The 16,785-nt window shown below is 40.4% G+C and overlaps 1 protein-coding gene across 1 annotated transcript; it reads right to left on the reverse strand.

Moving 5' to 3' along the window:
* Nucleotides 1-2,892: 2,892 nt before the first annotated feature.
* si:dkey-51a16.9 (RING finger protein 122) lies at nucleotides 2,893-13,721 on the reverse strand. Its single transcript, XM_056396152.1, has 6 exons — nucleotides 12,633-13,721; nucleotides 9,522-9,678; nucleotides 7,586-7,628; nucleotides 7,426-7,467; nucleotides 6,303-6,385; nucleotides 2,893-5,571 (listed from the first exon to the last, which is right to left on the reverse strand). The coding sequence occupies exons 1-6, from the start codon at nucleotides 12,655-12,657 to the stop codon at nucleotides 5,451-5,453; spliced, it is 471 nt and encodes a 156-aa protein (XP_056252127.1). The 5' UTR covers nucleotides 12,658-13,721; the 3' UTR covers nucleotides 2,893-5,450.
* Between the last annotated feature and the right edge of the window lie 3,064 nt (nucleotides 13,722-16,785).

Here is a 16,785-nt window from a genome sequence, read left to right on the forward strand (position 1 = left end):
TTTTTACATTTTCTATAAATCCTATATTGGTTGTCTAAATGACCTTAAGCCCTCTCTACAATGGCATGACATACACTATATGGACAAAAGTATTGGGCCACCTACACATTACACGTACTGGAGCTTTTATGACATCCCATTGTAAATCCATAGGCATTATTTTGGAGTTGGTCCCACCTTTGCAGCTATAACAGCTTCCACTCTTCTGGGAAGGCTTTCTACAGGATTTTGGAGTGTCCATGGGAATTTTTGCCCATTCATCTAGAAGAGCATGCATTTGTTAGATCAGACACTGATGTAGGACTAGAGGGCCTGGCTCGCAATCTATGTTCTAGTTCATCGAAAAGGTGTTCGATGGGGGTTGAGGTCAGGGCTCTGTGCAGGCCAGTCAACTTCTTCCGCACCAAACTCACCCAACCATGCCTTTACGGACCTGGCTTTGTTCACTGGAGCACAGTCATGCTGGAACAGAAAAGGGCCTTCCCCAAACTGTTCCCACAAAGTTGGAAACATAGAATTGTCCAAATTGTCTTGGCAAGCTGATGCATTAAGATTTCCCTTCACTGGAACTAAGGGGCTTAGGCCAAACCCTGAAAAAACAACCCCATAGCATTATCCACCAAACTTTACAGTTGGTACAATGCAGTCAGGCAGGTAACGTTCTCCTCTCAGACTGCCAGATAGAGAAGCGTGATTCGTCACTCCACAGAACACGTTTCCACTGCTCCAGAGTCCAGTGGCGGCGTGCTTTACACCACTCCATCCGACGCTTGGCATTGTGCTTGGTGATGTAAGGCTTGCATGCAGCTGCTCGGCCATGGAAACCCATGCCATGGAGCTCCCGCCGCACGGTTTCTGTGCTGATGTTAATGCCAGAGGAGGTTTGGAACTCTGCAGTTTTTGAGTCAGACTTTTACGTACTATGCGCCTCAGCACTCGGCGCCTCTGCCCTGTAACTTTACGTGGTCTGCCACTTTGTGGCTGAGTTGCTGTGGATCCTAAACACTTCCACTTTGCAATAATACCACTCACAGTTGATTGTGGAATATCTAGGAGGGAAGATATTTCACGAACTGGCTTGTTGCAACGGTGGCGTCCTATTACAGTACCACACTCAAATTCAGTGAGCTCTTCAGAACGACCCATTCTTTCACAAATGTTTGTAAAGGCAGACTGCATGTCTAGGTGATGATTGACCTGTGGCAATGGCACTGAATTAAACACCTGAATTCAGTGATTAAGAGGTGTGGCCCAATACTTTTGTCCATATAGTGCATCTCTGTTGAGATACACCAAACTTTTGAGATACACTATATGGAAATAATTTTGCTCAGGACTTAACTCACTGATCATTTCATTGTGATACATTTTCAATTCCTGAGAATTAAAGGAGGAAAGACAGAAGATTATCTTGCACTGGACTTTGTGTATGAGAATATAAAGTTAACATGCTGGATATCTGACAGATTTAATGGACTCCAGTGTTGAAATCCTTTCATAAAGAGTGATGCATATTAGCAAAGGACTGTGGAAACACAGAGGAGCTGTGTGTCTTTGTAACTCATGCAGTTAGTCAGTGTCAATAATGTAGCATTAGCATCCTTGAAAACCTTTCCTAACACACTCATTGTGTTCTTGTGCAAACATCCTTATGTCATGACTGCACAGGGAATTTCCAGACATCTGCTCACTGTGTGTAACAGTTTTGTGTTTTGTCTGTGTTTGTGTTTGTGTGTGTGTGTGGTGCACATTTTTGCAGTCATGTGCATCTTCATACCTGCATGACCACTTTGTATTTACTTGTTCTGGTGATATCATGAAGGACTCCACAGTAAACCAGAGGGTAGCTTTCAGAAAAATAAACTGTAACTATTCAAATTCTCAACACCTGTTGTTGAACTTTGCTGGAAATGGGGGAAGCTGCGTTCAAAATTAGGTGGAATTACCTGTGAACTCACACCTGGTTCAAGTTAAGTGGTAAATGCAGCAAAGTGTCTTTTGGGTATCACTGGAAGAGAGAAGAAGTCAGACTGATGACACAGCAAGTAGGAAACATTGCACATGAAGAAGATGATGTGACTTGATTTGGTTGTAAGTTTGCTTCTGGTTTCTCCTAGAGCCTGTGTGAGATATATCGTCAGAGAGATTCTGCAGATTCACGGACTAAGGATCCACAGCTAATGTCAATGCTAACATGCTTACGATGCCAATGCTAACACACTGATGTTCAGCAGGTATACTGTTTACCATGTCCAATTAGCTTGTTAGCATGCTGTCAATGGTTAATTTGCACTAAACACAAAGTGCAGCTGAGGCTGAATGTCATTAGTTTTGCAGGTATTTGGCCAAAAACCAAACTAAAGTTTTGACCAGATGATGATGGCGCGACATGAAAACCACCAGAGTCATTAGGACACAGCCTGGGAACCATTTAATGTCTGTACAAAATGTTATGCCGATCCATGTTGCAGATGTTGAGATATTTCATTGGGTAAGTGAACATTTTGACCTGCTTGTGGTGCAGGATGAAAAGTCAGAGCATCGTCAGCGTTTCTATACAATAACTGCTGAGATATTTCAGTCTGCACCAAAGTGACCATAATTTCTCCATATATAATAATAGCAATGTAAAGAAAATAAACAGCTTTGTCCTTATGTAAACACTGCATTTATGATTTCCACAGTACTCATAGTATAAGACATGGTACACACACAGAGACACACACCTCACTCAGACAAGAAACCAGCTCAGACAGGCTCCTCATATCGGTGCAATGTGTCTATTTATATCACTACAGCAGCTCTTAGACACTGAGCTCAGATTCCACTGAAGAAAGGTTGGTTCAGTTCTGTCGATGACATCCAGCTGTATGACAAATGACAGTCGAGGTGTTTGAGCTGACATACTACACCCTTTATTGAAAGCCAGTTATGATACAAAACACTTCCTTAAAAATAACTTAAAAACCATGTATATATTTATATATGTGTTATCTTATCGGTTGAGTCTCTTTGGGGCATCGTCGAGCCAAAGGAGGTTCTGATATCTTCAAAGGTGGTGTTTTCTGGTGGTTGAAATCTTCGTCTTTCCAAGCTCCAGGTTCTTATGTCGTGGTTAAAGTCCAAGACATATTCATATGGAGCTGCATATAATCAAGGGGCAAACTGAAAAAAAAAAAAAAAAGCTGCCATACAAATATTACTCAGAGGCAGAGCTGCTCTGAAGGCAGAAATAATCTCATTAGTTGAGTTACAGAAGTGACACTACACATCAACATCCCCCCAAAATACTGAGGGCCCGATATAACTGTACAGAATAACCCTTGGTAAAGCTGTAAGTATATTATTATCTGACTCTATTTGCCCCTTGAATACAGTGGCAAGAAAAAGTAAGTGAAGCATTTAAAATTACCTGCACTTATGTATAAATTTGTATTAACATATAATCAGGTCTTCATCTAAGTTACAATTATGAACAAACACAATATATATTAACTAATAACATACAAATCACCGTGTGGTTCTTGTCCGTATTGAAAACATCATTCAATCATTCACAGTGTAGCTGGAAAAAGTAGTGAACCTCTCGGCTAATGGCATCAAAACGCTAGTTGGAGTCAGGTGTCGATGAAACCACATTTGAGGTGTGGGTTAGAGAAACTTTCACTTATAAAAACACTATAACAATATATATATAATAAACACATTTTGAATTTGCTGTTCACAAGAAACATCTGCTGATGTGAGCCACACACAAAATAGATCTCAGAAGATTTAGAATCTATAATTGTTGATTTGCATGAAGCTGAAGGGTTAAAAAGGGTTTGGATATTCATCAGTCCCATGTTTTCACAAACTGTCAACTGTCTAAAACATCATCCAAAAGGTGAAGCAGGGTGGGGGGAGCATCATGATCTGGAGCTTTGCTGCCTCTTGGCCGGAACAGCTCAACATCATCCAGGGGAAAATGAATTCCCAACTTGATCAAGGTGTCCTACAGGATTGATGTCTGGGTGTGTGTCCACCTGCTGAAGCTCAGGAGAAGCTGTGATGCAGCAGGACAATGGCCCTAAAGTAAATCTACTACAGAATGACTTCAAATGAAGAAAATCCACCTTCTTGAGTGGCCCACTCAGAGCCCAGAGATTCATCCAATACGTCCTAATACATAACTCAGACATCCTAATATGTCTGAGCTGAAGTAGTGCTGTAGGAAGAATAGTCCAAAATTGCTCCTGAACATTGTGCAGGTCTGATCAGCATCAGCGTGTTTGAGGTTATTCCTGCTAAAGGAGGATCGACCACTAATTAAATCCAAAGGTTGGCTTGCTTTTTCCACCAGCACTGTGAATGTTAAATGGGTGTGGTTCAATAAAGACACAAGATGTTGTAATTGTGTGTTATTATCTTAAGCACATTGTGTTTGTCTACACTTGTGAAGGAGATGAAGATCAGGTCAGATTTTATGACAGAAAACCAGGTGTCTCCAAAGGGATAGTTTCCTGGTCTCCACAGTCTGATGATGTTCCTAACAATAAAACATACTGCTGGTGATGATGCTTGTGATCATGATAAATGCTGAAGCGTTAATGGTTGTGTTGATGTCACAGACTTTTTTAACTGCAGCAACGTTTCTGCATGATGGATGATCAAAGTTTGAAAACGACGAGCAAAAAAGAATAAGACAAGTAAAATATGGATATCTAATCTGGACTGAGTGGGAGCTTTTTGATGCTCTCCGCCATAAAGCTCATTCACTATTCCCAACACTTATGAACCATCATCATTTTGTGCTGTTACTGACAGGTGTAGTCAGGTGTACACAGGTATATTAACATTCAGCAAAGCAAAAAAAAACATGTATATGATATAGACACTATATTTTTCATTCCATTATGAAAATTGCTGAGGCCAGTGTATAGTGAGTTCTTTTGGTTTGTTCTCCTTTAATATTAAAACAAAAATTAAGTCAGATAATCAAATAAAATGACAGAACATGTCAGCTGAGCAAACACAGCTCTCCTTAAGCTATTGACCTCTTAATAACACCGTTTTAAATACACACATATACAGATGAATTAGCAGGCTAACAACCGACCTTGATGAACCAGTCTGATTTGATTTTAGTGGCCTTCAGGGGAGCTGCAGCTTTAAGGCACTTGGGCATTAGCATAACCTACCTATGTACTGAAAATAGCCTTAATCCATCATCATGAATTCCATGTCAAGTGTTAGTGAAAGTCACTACCGTTACCACCTCCATATTGCTTTCCAGGTAGGTTCATTGGCTCAGTACTTACGCTTTATAACATTTCTATTTCCAGAGTAGCTCTGCCTCAACACATGTTACTAACACTACAGACTGTTGGACCGTGTAACAGGAGCCTCTATAGTGACGGGTGTCAACTGAGTGGAGAGCGCGAGGTGCTGCTGGACATTCGTTCACCCTCTCAGACCTCCAGGAGACTCTGAGGCCGCTCGGACGCTTGTGGGGGGTCAGGCTGGAGGCGACAGATGGGCTTGTTGCACATGGGGCACACTCTGCGGATTTCTAACCATTTTAGCAAACACCTGGGAAGAGTGGACAGATGAGAGACATATTACCACGCCTTTTTTTACAAGCAAGACAAAGTTTGTAAAACAGGGCTGATGAGACAGGCGTTAGTAGAAATATCAGTCAGAAAGAAAAAGTAAACCAGCCTGAAAGCCCTGCTGTCAATGTCACACCTACGCTGCAGAGCCGAAACAGGTCTCAGTTGCATAAAGCATGCTCATGTTCAAACATGCCGGGACATATGTTGTCAGGAATTTGCTCGTCATTTTCTGGAGGGCAGCTGGAAAAAACGTGCATTTCACAGCCTCTCTGACTCCTTCTGCTGCTGACTTGAAAGAAGAAATCCACCATTAAGTGGAATTTATGAGTCATTCCTCTGAAGTGGTTAGTTGAGATTTGAAGTCTTCACCAAAATGTTAAGAAATCAAGGCCAGAATAAGATATTGTGGATTTAGGAAGGTGGAGCCACTGACAATGGATTTGCAGACACATTGGCTGTTCCTAAAGTGTTGTTCCACATGATTTCAGTTGAAGATTGTTTGCATCCACAGTCTCAAACACAGTGTATGAGTCAGTACAATTAGCTGCGCGGTTACCGGATTGTGAAACAGCTAAACAAATGAATCAAGTCTGGAGGTTTTTCATTTGACTGTGACTTTTAAATACAGCCGTGCATGTTCACAAATACGGGGTCAGCTGCTCAACCTCATGAAAGTTTTTATGACCAAGCGAAGGCTGTAGAACTTACTTCTTGTGAAAAGCATGGGAACATGGACACACTCCGAGCTCGTCCCTGGTGCGAAACTCCTCTAAACACACTGCACATGTTTGCTGAAACAGGGAAACGACACGTTATGAAATCAGTTGAAAACAGTTCTCACTCATGAACTACTACTGTGTATTTCTATGTTAAAATAATCACCAACATAAGTGTCCATGGCTGCACTGCAATAATTAGATCACTGACGTAACCTCTTATTTATAATAATAAGCTAAAATAGCCTATATATTACCAATTTTAAAAAATATTCTGTTTTTGCATCTGGTTTTCAAGAAATAAATTTATGATGACTATTCAAATGTGACACTACAACAAAAAGAAAGTAAAATGATTTTTCAAAAATGTAATAGTTGTTGTTATAGAGAGCTCGAAGCTCCCAGAGTTTGTTGTTAGCTTGAGTAGTTCCCCTGTTGTGTTCTTTTCTTTTCTTTTCTTTTCTTTTCTTTTCTTTTCTTTTCTTTTCTTTAAGTTGTTGTATTTTCTTATTTTTGCAAAAACCTGGTCACCATTACTATGAGGCCATATCATATCAGGTGTAGCTAGTTGCTGTAGCTAGCCAATCACAAAGCAGTAGCTAACAGGTAAAAGTTATTTCAGAAACAAACACCTGGAACTAAAATAAAGAAACATGACTTCAAACTGACATTTTTCACTGAAAAATATTTGCCTGGCTCTTTATAACTCAAAACTGTGGTTTTCAAAAAGCGAGGACCTTTTCCTGGTTAAACCCACCTTTAGAAATAAACTAAATAAAATACAGTGACTTAAAAGGAATGTCATCCACATCATTTCCCGTCCAGGTTTGGGAAAGGCTTAGGTGGAGCTAGAATATTTGGTTGAGTAGTTTTCCTCTGAACTTCACACATGCAACACTTTTACAGTACAGTAGAAATATATACATATACGCACTTCTCTGTTTTTTAAGAAAATTGCACATTCAACTGACTTGTTTCAGCAGTAAATTTGTTGCTGATGTGTTTTCCACATCCTTTTTTTGTCCCATTAGCCAGGTAGCTTGGGTCAGTTATTCTTCTTTCAACTGTTTTATATTAGTGTTTAACTCATCCCATTCACTCTGTATTCAACTTACACCAAGAAGGCTCAGTTTCTTCCCCGCTCCTTTCAAAACAACCTGTTGACAGGAAAGGATTTATCACACAATGCATATTCAAATTCAACAGACAAATAAGCAAATGACACAGTCTGAATTATTATTACTAGTCAAACTGGAAATGGTTTTAACATATTACCTCATTGTACCCATACTGTTCTCTTGCCCCTTGTCGTCTCAGTCTGTAAAGCACAAAAAAACAAAAAACAAACTTGTCATAAAAAATTCTATAATGTGCCTGGTGGCTCCTTATCTGTCTTCATCGGGACATGTCTCATCACGCTGTCTGAATCAGCTGAGGGCCTGGAATTCACACAATACCAAAGTCAAGTAACAGCCTGTGCATCTACGCAGAGCAGATCTATAATACTTTCAGGAATATCTCCTTCAGATTCTTGTTGATCATATGCTGTCGATAAGACATATTCTCATCAGTCCATCTACACTTTCATTCAACAAACATAGCCTTACTTTTTGTCCTTTAGTATCAGAGATATAGCTTTAAAAACACACACAAACACACACACAATCAAAAACCACCTAAATTAAATCAAATCAAACTCCGGACTCAGATCACTAACTACAGTCTTAGCTGATGCTCTTTAACCCGATACCTGGCTGTAAACCCAGCCTCACATACTGTACTCTCTCGGCCCAAGTGTAGATCGCTCAATTATCAAACATCCTCTGTAAGGGTTAAACAGGTCTTTCCAAAACTTCTGGAAGTCAGCAACAGCACACTGACCCAATCCCAGCCTGTCTGTAATAGCCTTAAGCAGCGCTCACTTGAACCTTTGTGATTTGTCAAACAGCAGACAATGCACTACTGTATGCATTTCCATGTAATACAATGAGAGGATTCTGCATTGACAGATGACCTGAATCAACTGAGTGCACTTCATTCCAATAAAACCCAGTCTGTTTAGACTTTTAAGAGGATTCCTCAGAGCACACAAGAGGCCATCTGCTAAAGCACACAGTCGGCTAATAAGGTTTGTACATGTGAAACTGGCCCAGGATACAACTACCCCATGTGAAAACTAAACGAAACCAAATGATGCCAACTGGCCAGTCTGGCTGTGGATGACTTGTTCTCTCACTGCTGAAAATGGAGACCGCTGACTTAGGTTTTGTCCTGTGAGGGTAGAAAATATATTCCACCAGCGACTGGAGGGTGTAAACCTGCCTTTGGTTGTAGGCCTATACCCATGGCTACTAAAACACAGGTGAAGTTAAAAATGAAGAAGAAGAATATTTAGTAAAAGCTGAGGCATAAATATTATTGATTATTATAGAATGTAAATAGAATGTGGACCTGTTCCTCGTAGTCTCATCTCTGTTCTCAGTTTTTTTACAGTTTGTAATCCAATGACCACACCAATATGTTTTCAAGTTAGGGATTAATAATATTGTATCTTACAAGTATTTTTCTTATAATAGTGCTTTTTAATTCTTCTTTTGAAATCAGAACTCTTCATACTTAAGAAAACCATTTTTTATTTTGATGGCCTCTTCCTTTTTCTGTGTTTGGGAAGCTGTTAGTATGGAAATACAATTTTCTCATTTACAACGTTGATGTTCTTGTTATATAGCAAAATAAAAATAAAACTCAGGTGCAGGTAAAGTCATATGTCATACACTGAAGTCAGTTTAAAGTCACACAGCCTTTTGATACTAGCACAAGTATTTTGCATGGAAAGGTGTAATGGGTAATAGTTCACAGCTCTCTTTCTCTCCTGCTCTACAGGTAAAAGCAATAGTTATACTGTACGCAAGAAGTTCAGATTTGCTCTCTCAGTGTTGTTGAGATAAAAATACAGAACATCAGTAACTAATGCAAAAGCAGAGACAGAATGAAGAAGAAAGATTTACAAGATTTCATTAGGAAATCCTGAAAAGCACTACAGGTTATAGGTTAATGGTAGGTGACACACAGGGTGAGGCAGACTTCCTCCGTTCAGAGGTGGATGAATTTGTCTGAACGATTTTAAGGAACATGCTAATACTGGTCCAGTACAGCAGCCTGACACTTCCTGTACAGGAGCTCTACCTCAGCCCTGTCTGTTGTGTTGTACCTGAACAGGTAGCAGCAGAAGATGAGGCTGAGCATGAGGATGAAGAGGCCAATGCCCAGGATGATGATGTAGATGTTGAGCGGCAGGTGGAAGAGCTCTTCAGATGTCATCTTGCAGTAAGGGTTGGCGTCCTGCAGTCCAAGGTCACACAGACACCCTGAGAGGACAGGACACATGAACAAGATGACACAGAATGGAAAAAGGAAATCCTATGAATGCAGGAAAAACAGCATGGTTTGGCTGCAAGGGTTACACCAGTCCCATCACAGTATCACAGATGATCGTCATAATAAGAAAATGTAATGTGAAACAGTCATTCTGAACTATCCGTTGCATATGTATTTACAACAGAAGAAATTTAAACTTCCAACAGAAATCACAACATATTAACAAATTCAACAATGAATACAACTTGTATTTAAACTGCATCATGTCATAATGTAATTTTCATGAAGGGTTGGTATTGGTCAGTGTGTCTAATCCAACTTAACGTTTCCTCACACAAAGAACAAGGCAGTCATGAATATGGCCTACTGTTGCTAATAATGCAAACACACACTCGTGTTTTCAATTGCATGTTGAAAATGTGAGATAATGTCATTTTTTATACATGAAAAGAAACAGTGAACAAAGCCCCTGTCAGATAATTCAACATTACATTTAGACGCTCAGCAGAAATCACGTATGAATGAATGCGTCTTCACACACTGTCTCTTCGCATGTCAGCATAAATAGTTTGAAAATGTGGGTGAGTTATTCTTTCTGAATGATCTGATCATTTAACTTTTTCTTTTCTGTCTTGGTTTCCTCACAGATGGGGGCACTCACATTGTGAAGACAAACTCACACACCAGAAAGTTACAGTAGTGGCCCACAACTGTGACATTTTTATTTTAGGCTCACATCTTCACTTATAAGGTTAGGGCTAGGTCTAGGTTTAGGTTACAGAATGGGGTTAAAGCTGCACTGATCAGAATATTCCCAATGGATCAAACGTGTGATAGAACACAACATAACATGCAAAGAATGATCAGGCAGCCCACCTCAGCTCTGCAGGACGTCTGAGCATCTTTAAGCCCATTGTAATATAGCTTGTGTCTGCAGGATGTGTCACTAAACAGACATGAAACGGACTGGAGAACAGGTCATCCATAAAGGCTTTTCATTGTAGGTATATTGTGGATATTTTCTGTGATCTTTGTGTCACCGTGGTGAGAGACCAGCTCACTCAGCTCCGTCAGAGCCTTGCTACTGTGTTTCCATGGCCCACACAGGTCTTCATGACAAACATATCCCATCATACATCACCCTGTCTAGCAATCCTAGACTTTGCCTGCGTCCACCTCCCGTGGTGAGGATGTGGGGTCGGCGCATGTGTGTGTGGACGTATCTGTGTAACTTGTAAGGGCCTGGCACAGAGGCTCTGCACTTGTATCTGTTAAGCCTCTTGTTTCAAACTGCAATGTAATACTGCTTACACTGTAGAGATTCTTGACCTGCACAAAGTTTTTGAACTTGGGTGAAAGTTGAGATATGAGTGCATGTATAGAGGTGGTGTGTAGTAACAGTTATGAACCCAACTTCTAATTTTGTTTTACATGAGAAGTGAGTGAGAAATAGGGAGAAAACTGTGTTCAGGAAATAGCATTTGGCTATTTATTTTCTTATTAAAGTGCAATGTTTTAAGGGTTGCAAAATATATATGGCATAAATCCATATTAACCAGGGTAAAACTGAGTTAAGCTACAAAAAACAGGGTCTATTAAGGGCAGATTTTTGTTTCTACTGGTGTTCACTATCCTCATGATGCTCACTGGCTTTCCCACAAGAGAGTCCTTACACATATTTACAAAATTCATAGATTACACAGCAAAAGCACCTATCCACACTGCAAAGCACTTTCATGTGAACTTTTACAAGCATCCTTGCGTCACACAGGAATGTGTTCCACTTGCTTCTTGGCCTAAGACTAGTTACTCACTGGAGTTTGGCCTCAGAGAGAAAGAAGTGCATTCAGCCCAAGGGGCTCTTAACATGGCACTTTTCATTCCATGCGACGCATGTCAGCCTCAAACTGCAGGAGTTCACTCGTGCTTGAGGTCAAGTGCCACAGCTTATACTGTGACGGTGACCTCCGGGTTCAAAAGTCATCCTCTAATGGACAAGGTTCACGGCAGTATAGGGTGTAGTCTCAGTGCACAGTGGGGGTGTTTGGGGAGGTTTGACGGGGACATTTGGCTAAAGAAACAAGCAGCTGTAATCTTAGCACGATGTTAGTGAATCATTGATAGTGGAGCACTAAAAGGTAGGCCACTGTGCAAATGCTTGCAGCGTGTACAGGATTGTACCTGAACACTGTTAAACAGGAAAAGTAGCTTTGGTTTTATGTGTTTTGTCTGGGGAAAAAATGGTCCTCCCTTCAGAGGATATTGGTATTGAAAACAATAAACACATGAGATGTTATGTTATCATGGTTTTTATAGGTCATGTTGTATAAACTTTCATATTAGGATTGAGTTGAGCCAGGTATTCATACTGTAAATCCCTTTGTAAGTTGTACAAAACACCTTAAGTTTTCTTCTCAAGAATACTAAGTTCTTAGTATTAAGCTAGTTTTAAACTGGTGCTTTACCACATTTAGAAATTAAGAAATTTGTTAGCTTGCAAAGACTACTGATTTCAGACCTAGTTTTTTAAATATTAAGAAATATGTGTTTCACAATCAGTAGTATTCCTGCAAAGAGTTGGAAATATCTGAATATGCTAGGCTAACCGATGCTATTTAGTCATATAGCTAATGCTAGTGTAACATTATGTGGCTCATGTACAGGTATATTAAACTGCATTTTGATCCAGTTACTTCCTTTACTCTAAAACTTCAAAAGGTCAGATATTAGCAAGCTAAAGTGAGTTTTGTCAGTTAGCTTAGCATTAGTTCTGCTTAGTAAGTTAGTGGCTGTAACTATTAAGTAAAAGCTAATCTCTACATTAGAACTGGTTTCTGTTATTTTTTCTGTTGTGTGTTGTGTAAAATTTAATTTAGTAAACACTTATTTAGTTTTAACTTGGAGGAGTTTGAACTTACAAAAAGCCTGTGCAAATGTCACTTACCGTAACACCATTGGACAGAATGCATCAAATGTGCAGATGCTCAGATGGCAAAGCCAGAAAGTTGTAGAGGTCACAAACTCTGGTTTCCGCAACTTCTCTGAAGTTTGTTTCTGGAAATGAAAAGGATCAGTTGTGGCTTTTCAGTTCAGACCAGTCCTGATAGTTGGCAGAGAGGATGGGCACTGAGTTCAATCCTTGTGGTCATGAGTAAGCAGACCTGATGAGAGACTTCCAGTTCCTCAAGAAGACATCAGCCAAACAAGCAGCTGCTCAACTGAACAGTGATTATTCAGCCAGCAGCGATGACTTGCTATCAAAGAATACCATACAAACATCCACTTTAATTGACATTAAGACTCCGGTAAATGTGTTAGAGAAATAAATCAAAATATTCCTCTGTCTTCGCTCTGCATGACAAAGAAAAAGTCTTGGAGGTAAACTGTGAGCGTTGTGGATAAAAAGACACCAATGTCAGGGACAATATGAGGAAATATACATCAAATCCCTTCCAGCACTCTGTTATGAACCTGTGGCCGAGCACACTCTCTGCTTTCTTGCTTTGTCTCCTCTTCAAAACATTGTCACAAGGCTCTCCCTCCCTTCCTTCTTCTTTTCTCTCCTGTCTTCCTTTCTTCTCTTCTCCTCTTTTTCAGATCTCCACGTCGCTTTCCTCCTCTCTGGCTGTGAAAACCTGCCGTGGCCAATTATGGAGAGACAAAGGGAAGGACATGGATGGGTTCCCCGGCAGCACAGCCAGCCAACCAGGCAGCAAGGCAGGCAGGCAGGCAGGCAGGCAGGCAGGCAGGCAGGCAGGCAGGCAGGCAGGCAGGCAGGCAGCCTCAGCAGTGCTCCTGTGGAAAGCAGCTCCTCATCTCTTCCCCTGCCTTCCTGCTCTGAACACAGGACACAGGGAGGTATAAAACACAGGAAAACAATGCAGCCAATGTTGACTCAGACCCAGGCTCTCCTCTCTTCTCCTCTATTTTCCTCTCCTCCTATTTTCTTCTCACATTCACTCTCCTCCTTTCCCCTTCCTCGTCCCTCTTCTCCACTTCTCGTCTTCAGCTCTCAGTTTGTAAACAGATCCCTGCTCATGTGATTCGCTGTCTGCATCACAGCTCTGCCCCCCCCCCCCCCCCCCCCCCCACACACACACACACACACATACACCCCACCCCCTCCCGCCTGCTTGACTGACTGACTGAATGACTTCCCTCCCTTTGCCCCTCACCACTCTGGGTTTTTCCTCCACCCCCCACCCCCCTTTCTCCTCCTGTCTTTGCAGCTGCAAGCTATTATTGAAGTAGCTGCAGAGCAGATGGTAGACAGGCAGATGTGGAAGTAGGCATGGGGAGAAGCTGTGATGTGATAGTTTTAAGGTAGTTTGATTGATTGCGTGCTATATGTCAAACTGATCAATACTAACTCTTGTTTATAAAACTGTCTCCTTGTTTATAGGAAGATCATAACTTGAAGTGATTCAGATGAGGAACTTTTGATCCAGACCCTCAGGGGGCCCAGTGGCTCATTGTTGACCATGTGTCTTAATTCAAGTAACTGCAAATATGTTTGTTATTATTATAGTCATATTATAAATTGAAATAACATAATACATAATTAAATTTTTTTTTTAATCTGTCTCTCACGTCTAACAGCCTTCTGGACTTTATTGTGTGCCTGTAACTGACTGAATAAATAATAATACCTATCAGATAATCCAGATTTAATACAAATAATCCAAAATTGAAATCCCAAAAACATGATATAAGGCCTCATGTAGCCATATAGGATAGGAACCCACAGGTATCCAGTCAGTATTATGAAGATAAATGAGTGTCAATGACAGATGACAAGTCAGGAGAGAGAGAGAGAGAGAGAGAGAGAGAGAGAGAGAGAGATGAGAAAGTGAAACACGATAGGTAAACATGGGATAAACATGAGACAGACAGTCTGGATTATAAAAACACAAATATTGACACAGTATAGAAACAAAGAAGCTCAGAAGTGTATATTGGATTTGTTCCCTGCAGCTTGTTCAGCTTGTTCTTACCTCTGTAATGAGCTCAGAGTCACAGTTTGTTATGTGCTGCTACTTTATTTCAAATGCTCTTACTTGACCAAATTAACACAACGTAAGAACTTATCACTCCAGAGTTCAAATAAGTGAATGTGCCCTGAGGTTGTGGGCCAGAAAAATTGCACATCTTCAGCTCTGCCCAGTTTAGGGTTAATGCAACCGGTGAGTTCATCTCTGCCTCCAGATCTGCTTTGAAATGTGTGTAGAACTAAAACAAAATATAAAAAAAAAACCTGCTGAATTATTCTTGTTATTAGCCAGTAAAGTTTCAGTTTGAAGTAGACAACATACGTTTTGTCTGAGGAAAAATGTCTGTGCACATCTGCAGAACGACAAAAGCAAAGGCCTTTTGAACAACTATAAGAATAATAAAAGCATGTAAGGTCTTAGCTGAGTGAGTCCAGCAAAACTGATTTCCTCTTCTGATTATGCTTGATATAACTATGACATGACATTAAAATGGAAGCAGAATGGAGAAGAAGTCACCTCCTGAAAGTGTTATCTCAGAAATGTAATATATGAATGAGTAAAGTGTGACTAATCAACACGTTCTATAATTCTTTTATTAACTTGTAAATAACAGTTTTTATATTCTGCAGTTGTTTTCATCACTCACCTGGACGGTGAAATGATAAAATGGTGACACCCCAGAATAAAGTAAAAGATAAAAACTCCCTAACCCAAAACCATACATAAGAAGTGCCATAGTTATCTGAAGCTAACAGCACAACTAAAGGTCCATCTAGTGGTTGAAGTGCAGAAGTACAGCATACAGCTGACTTGAGCAATGGGAAGTAGTACTGGTTTACCAAAAATCAAGTGGAAGTTGTTCAAGTGGAACTAAACATAGAAACTCACTCATCCACAAACACAAACTCTTGTCTGTATTCGCAAACTCAATACAAGCTAGGTGCAAAATATCAAACAGTGTCAGATATTTAACTATACAAGCACATGGAAATCACCTTTTCCTTGGCTCTTTCTGTGGACTTCAAATAGAGAAATGAGATCCAGTTATACCTATAACTGTGTCCATGGCGTGTGGTGGTCTAACATGCAGAATTAGCTCCATAGAGAGTGTTACTATACTCCACAACTGGGAAAAGTGAAGAAGTGAGACATTTTATCATTCAGCAAGACTGAGAGTCCACAGCCATGCTAGCAGCTACAGTGTAAGAGGCTGACTAGGCACAGCACTGCTTTGAACTACATGCTACCATCAGCATACTAAAACTGAAACGATGCAAACAGGCTTATGTTAAGCAGGTTATAGTTTAGTTTAGTGTGTTAGCATGCTAACAGCTGAGGCTGGTGTGTATGTTATTAGTTTTGCAAATCTTTTGGTAAAATTTTGATTATTTTTCAATTACAAACACACGCACACTCACATACACACACACACACACAATGTGTAGTTGTTGACAAATATGTCTTGTCTAATATTAAATTGGTTCCCTTTGAGGTGACAGGGTATATTCACAATGCGCAGAGAGCAGGTGTGTGTGTGTGTGTGTGTGTGTGTGTGTGTGTGTGTGTGTGTGTGTGTGTGCTTTGCTGTTTTACTATATTTGTGATGTCCATAAACTGGGAGCCCACTAAATTTGTGGGATCTTTGGGATCTAAATGCTGTGGCTGTTTCAGGTTAAGGTTAGGCATTCAGTTGTGATGGTTAAGAATAGGGTAACAACATAGTACGACAAGGATGTGTGTGTGTGTGTGTGTGTGGTGTGTGTGTGTGTGTGTGTGTGTGTGTGTGTGTGTGTGTGAGTGTGCGCACTTTTTTTGCCCTGGGGGGCCCAATGAGGTTCAACCAACTACAGTAAACCCAATTTGCACCCTTTGAGCATGTAAAACTACTGATTCACAGTTACTTTAAACAACTAAATAATGGCTCTGCTGAACCTATTTGAGGTTTGAATTTAAATGATTACTGTATGAAGAATATTGATTGGACCTGTACTGCATGTCATTTCAATATCAACCTGAGCTTTACTCAACAGATTCAGATTCAGATTACAAATATTTAGCCCAAGAAGGGCAACTGTTTTGCAGCTTACCCAGTCCATACACACAACC

This window comes from Seriola aureovittata, chromosome 14, assembly GCF_021018895.1.
Source record: "Seriola aureovittata isolate HTS-2021-v1 ecotype China chromosome 14, ASM2101889v1, whole genome shotgun sequence".
NCBI classification, from domain to species: domain Eukaryota; kingdom Metazoa; phylum Chordata; class Actinopteri; order Carangiformes; family Carangidae; genus Seriola; species Seriola aureovittata.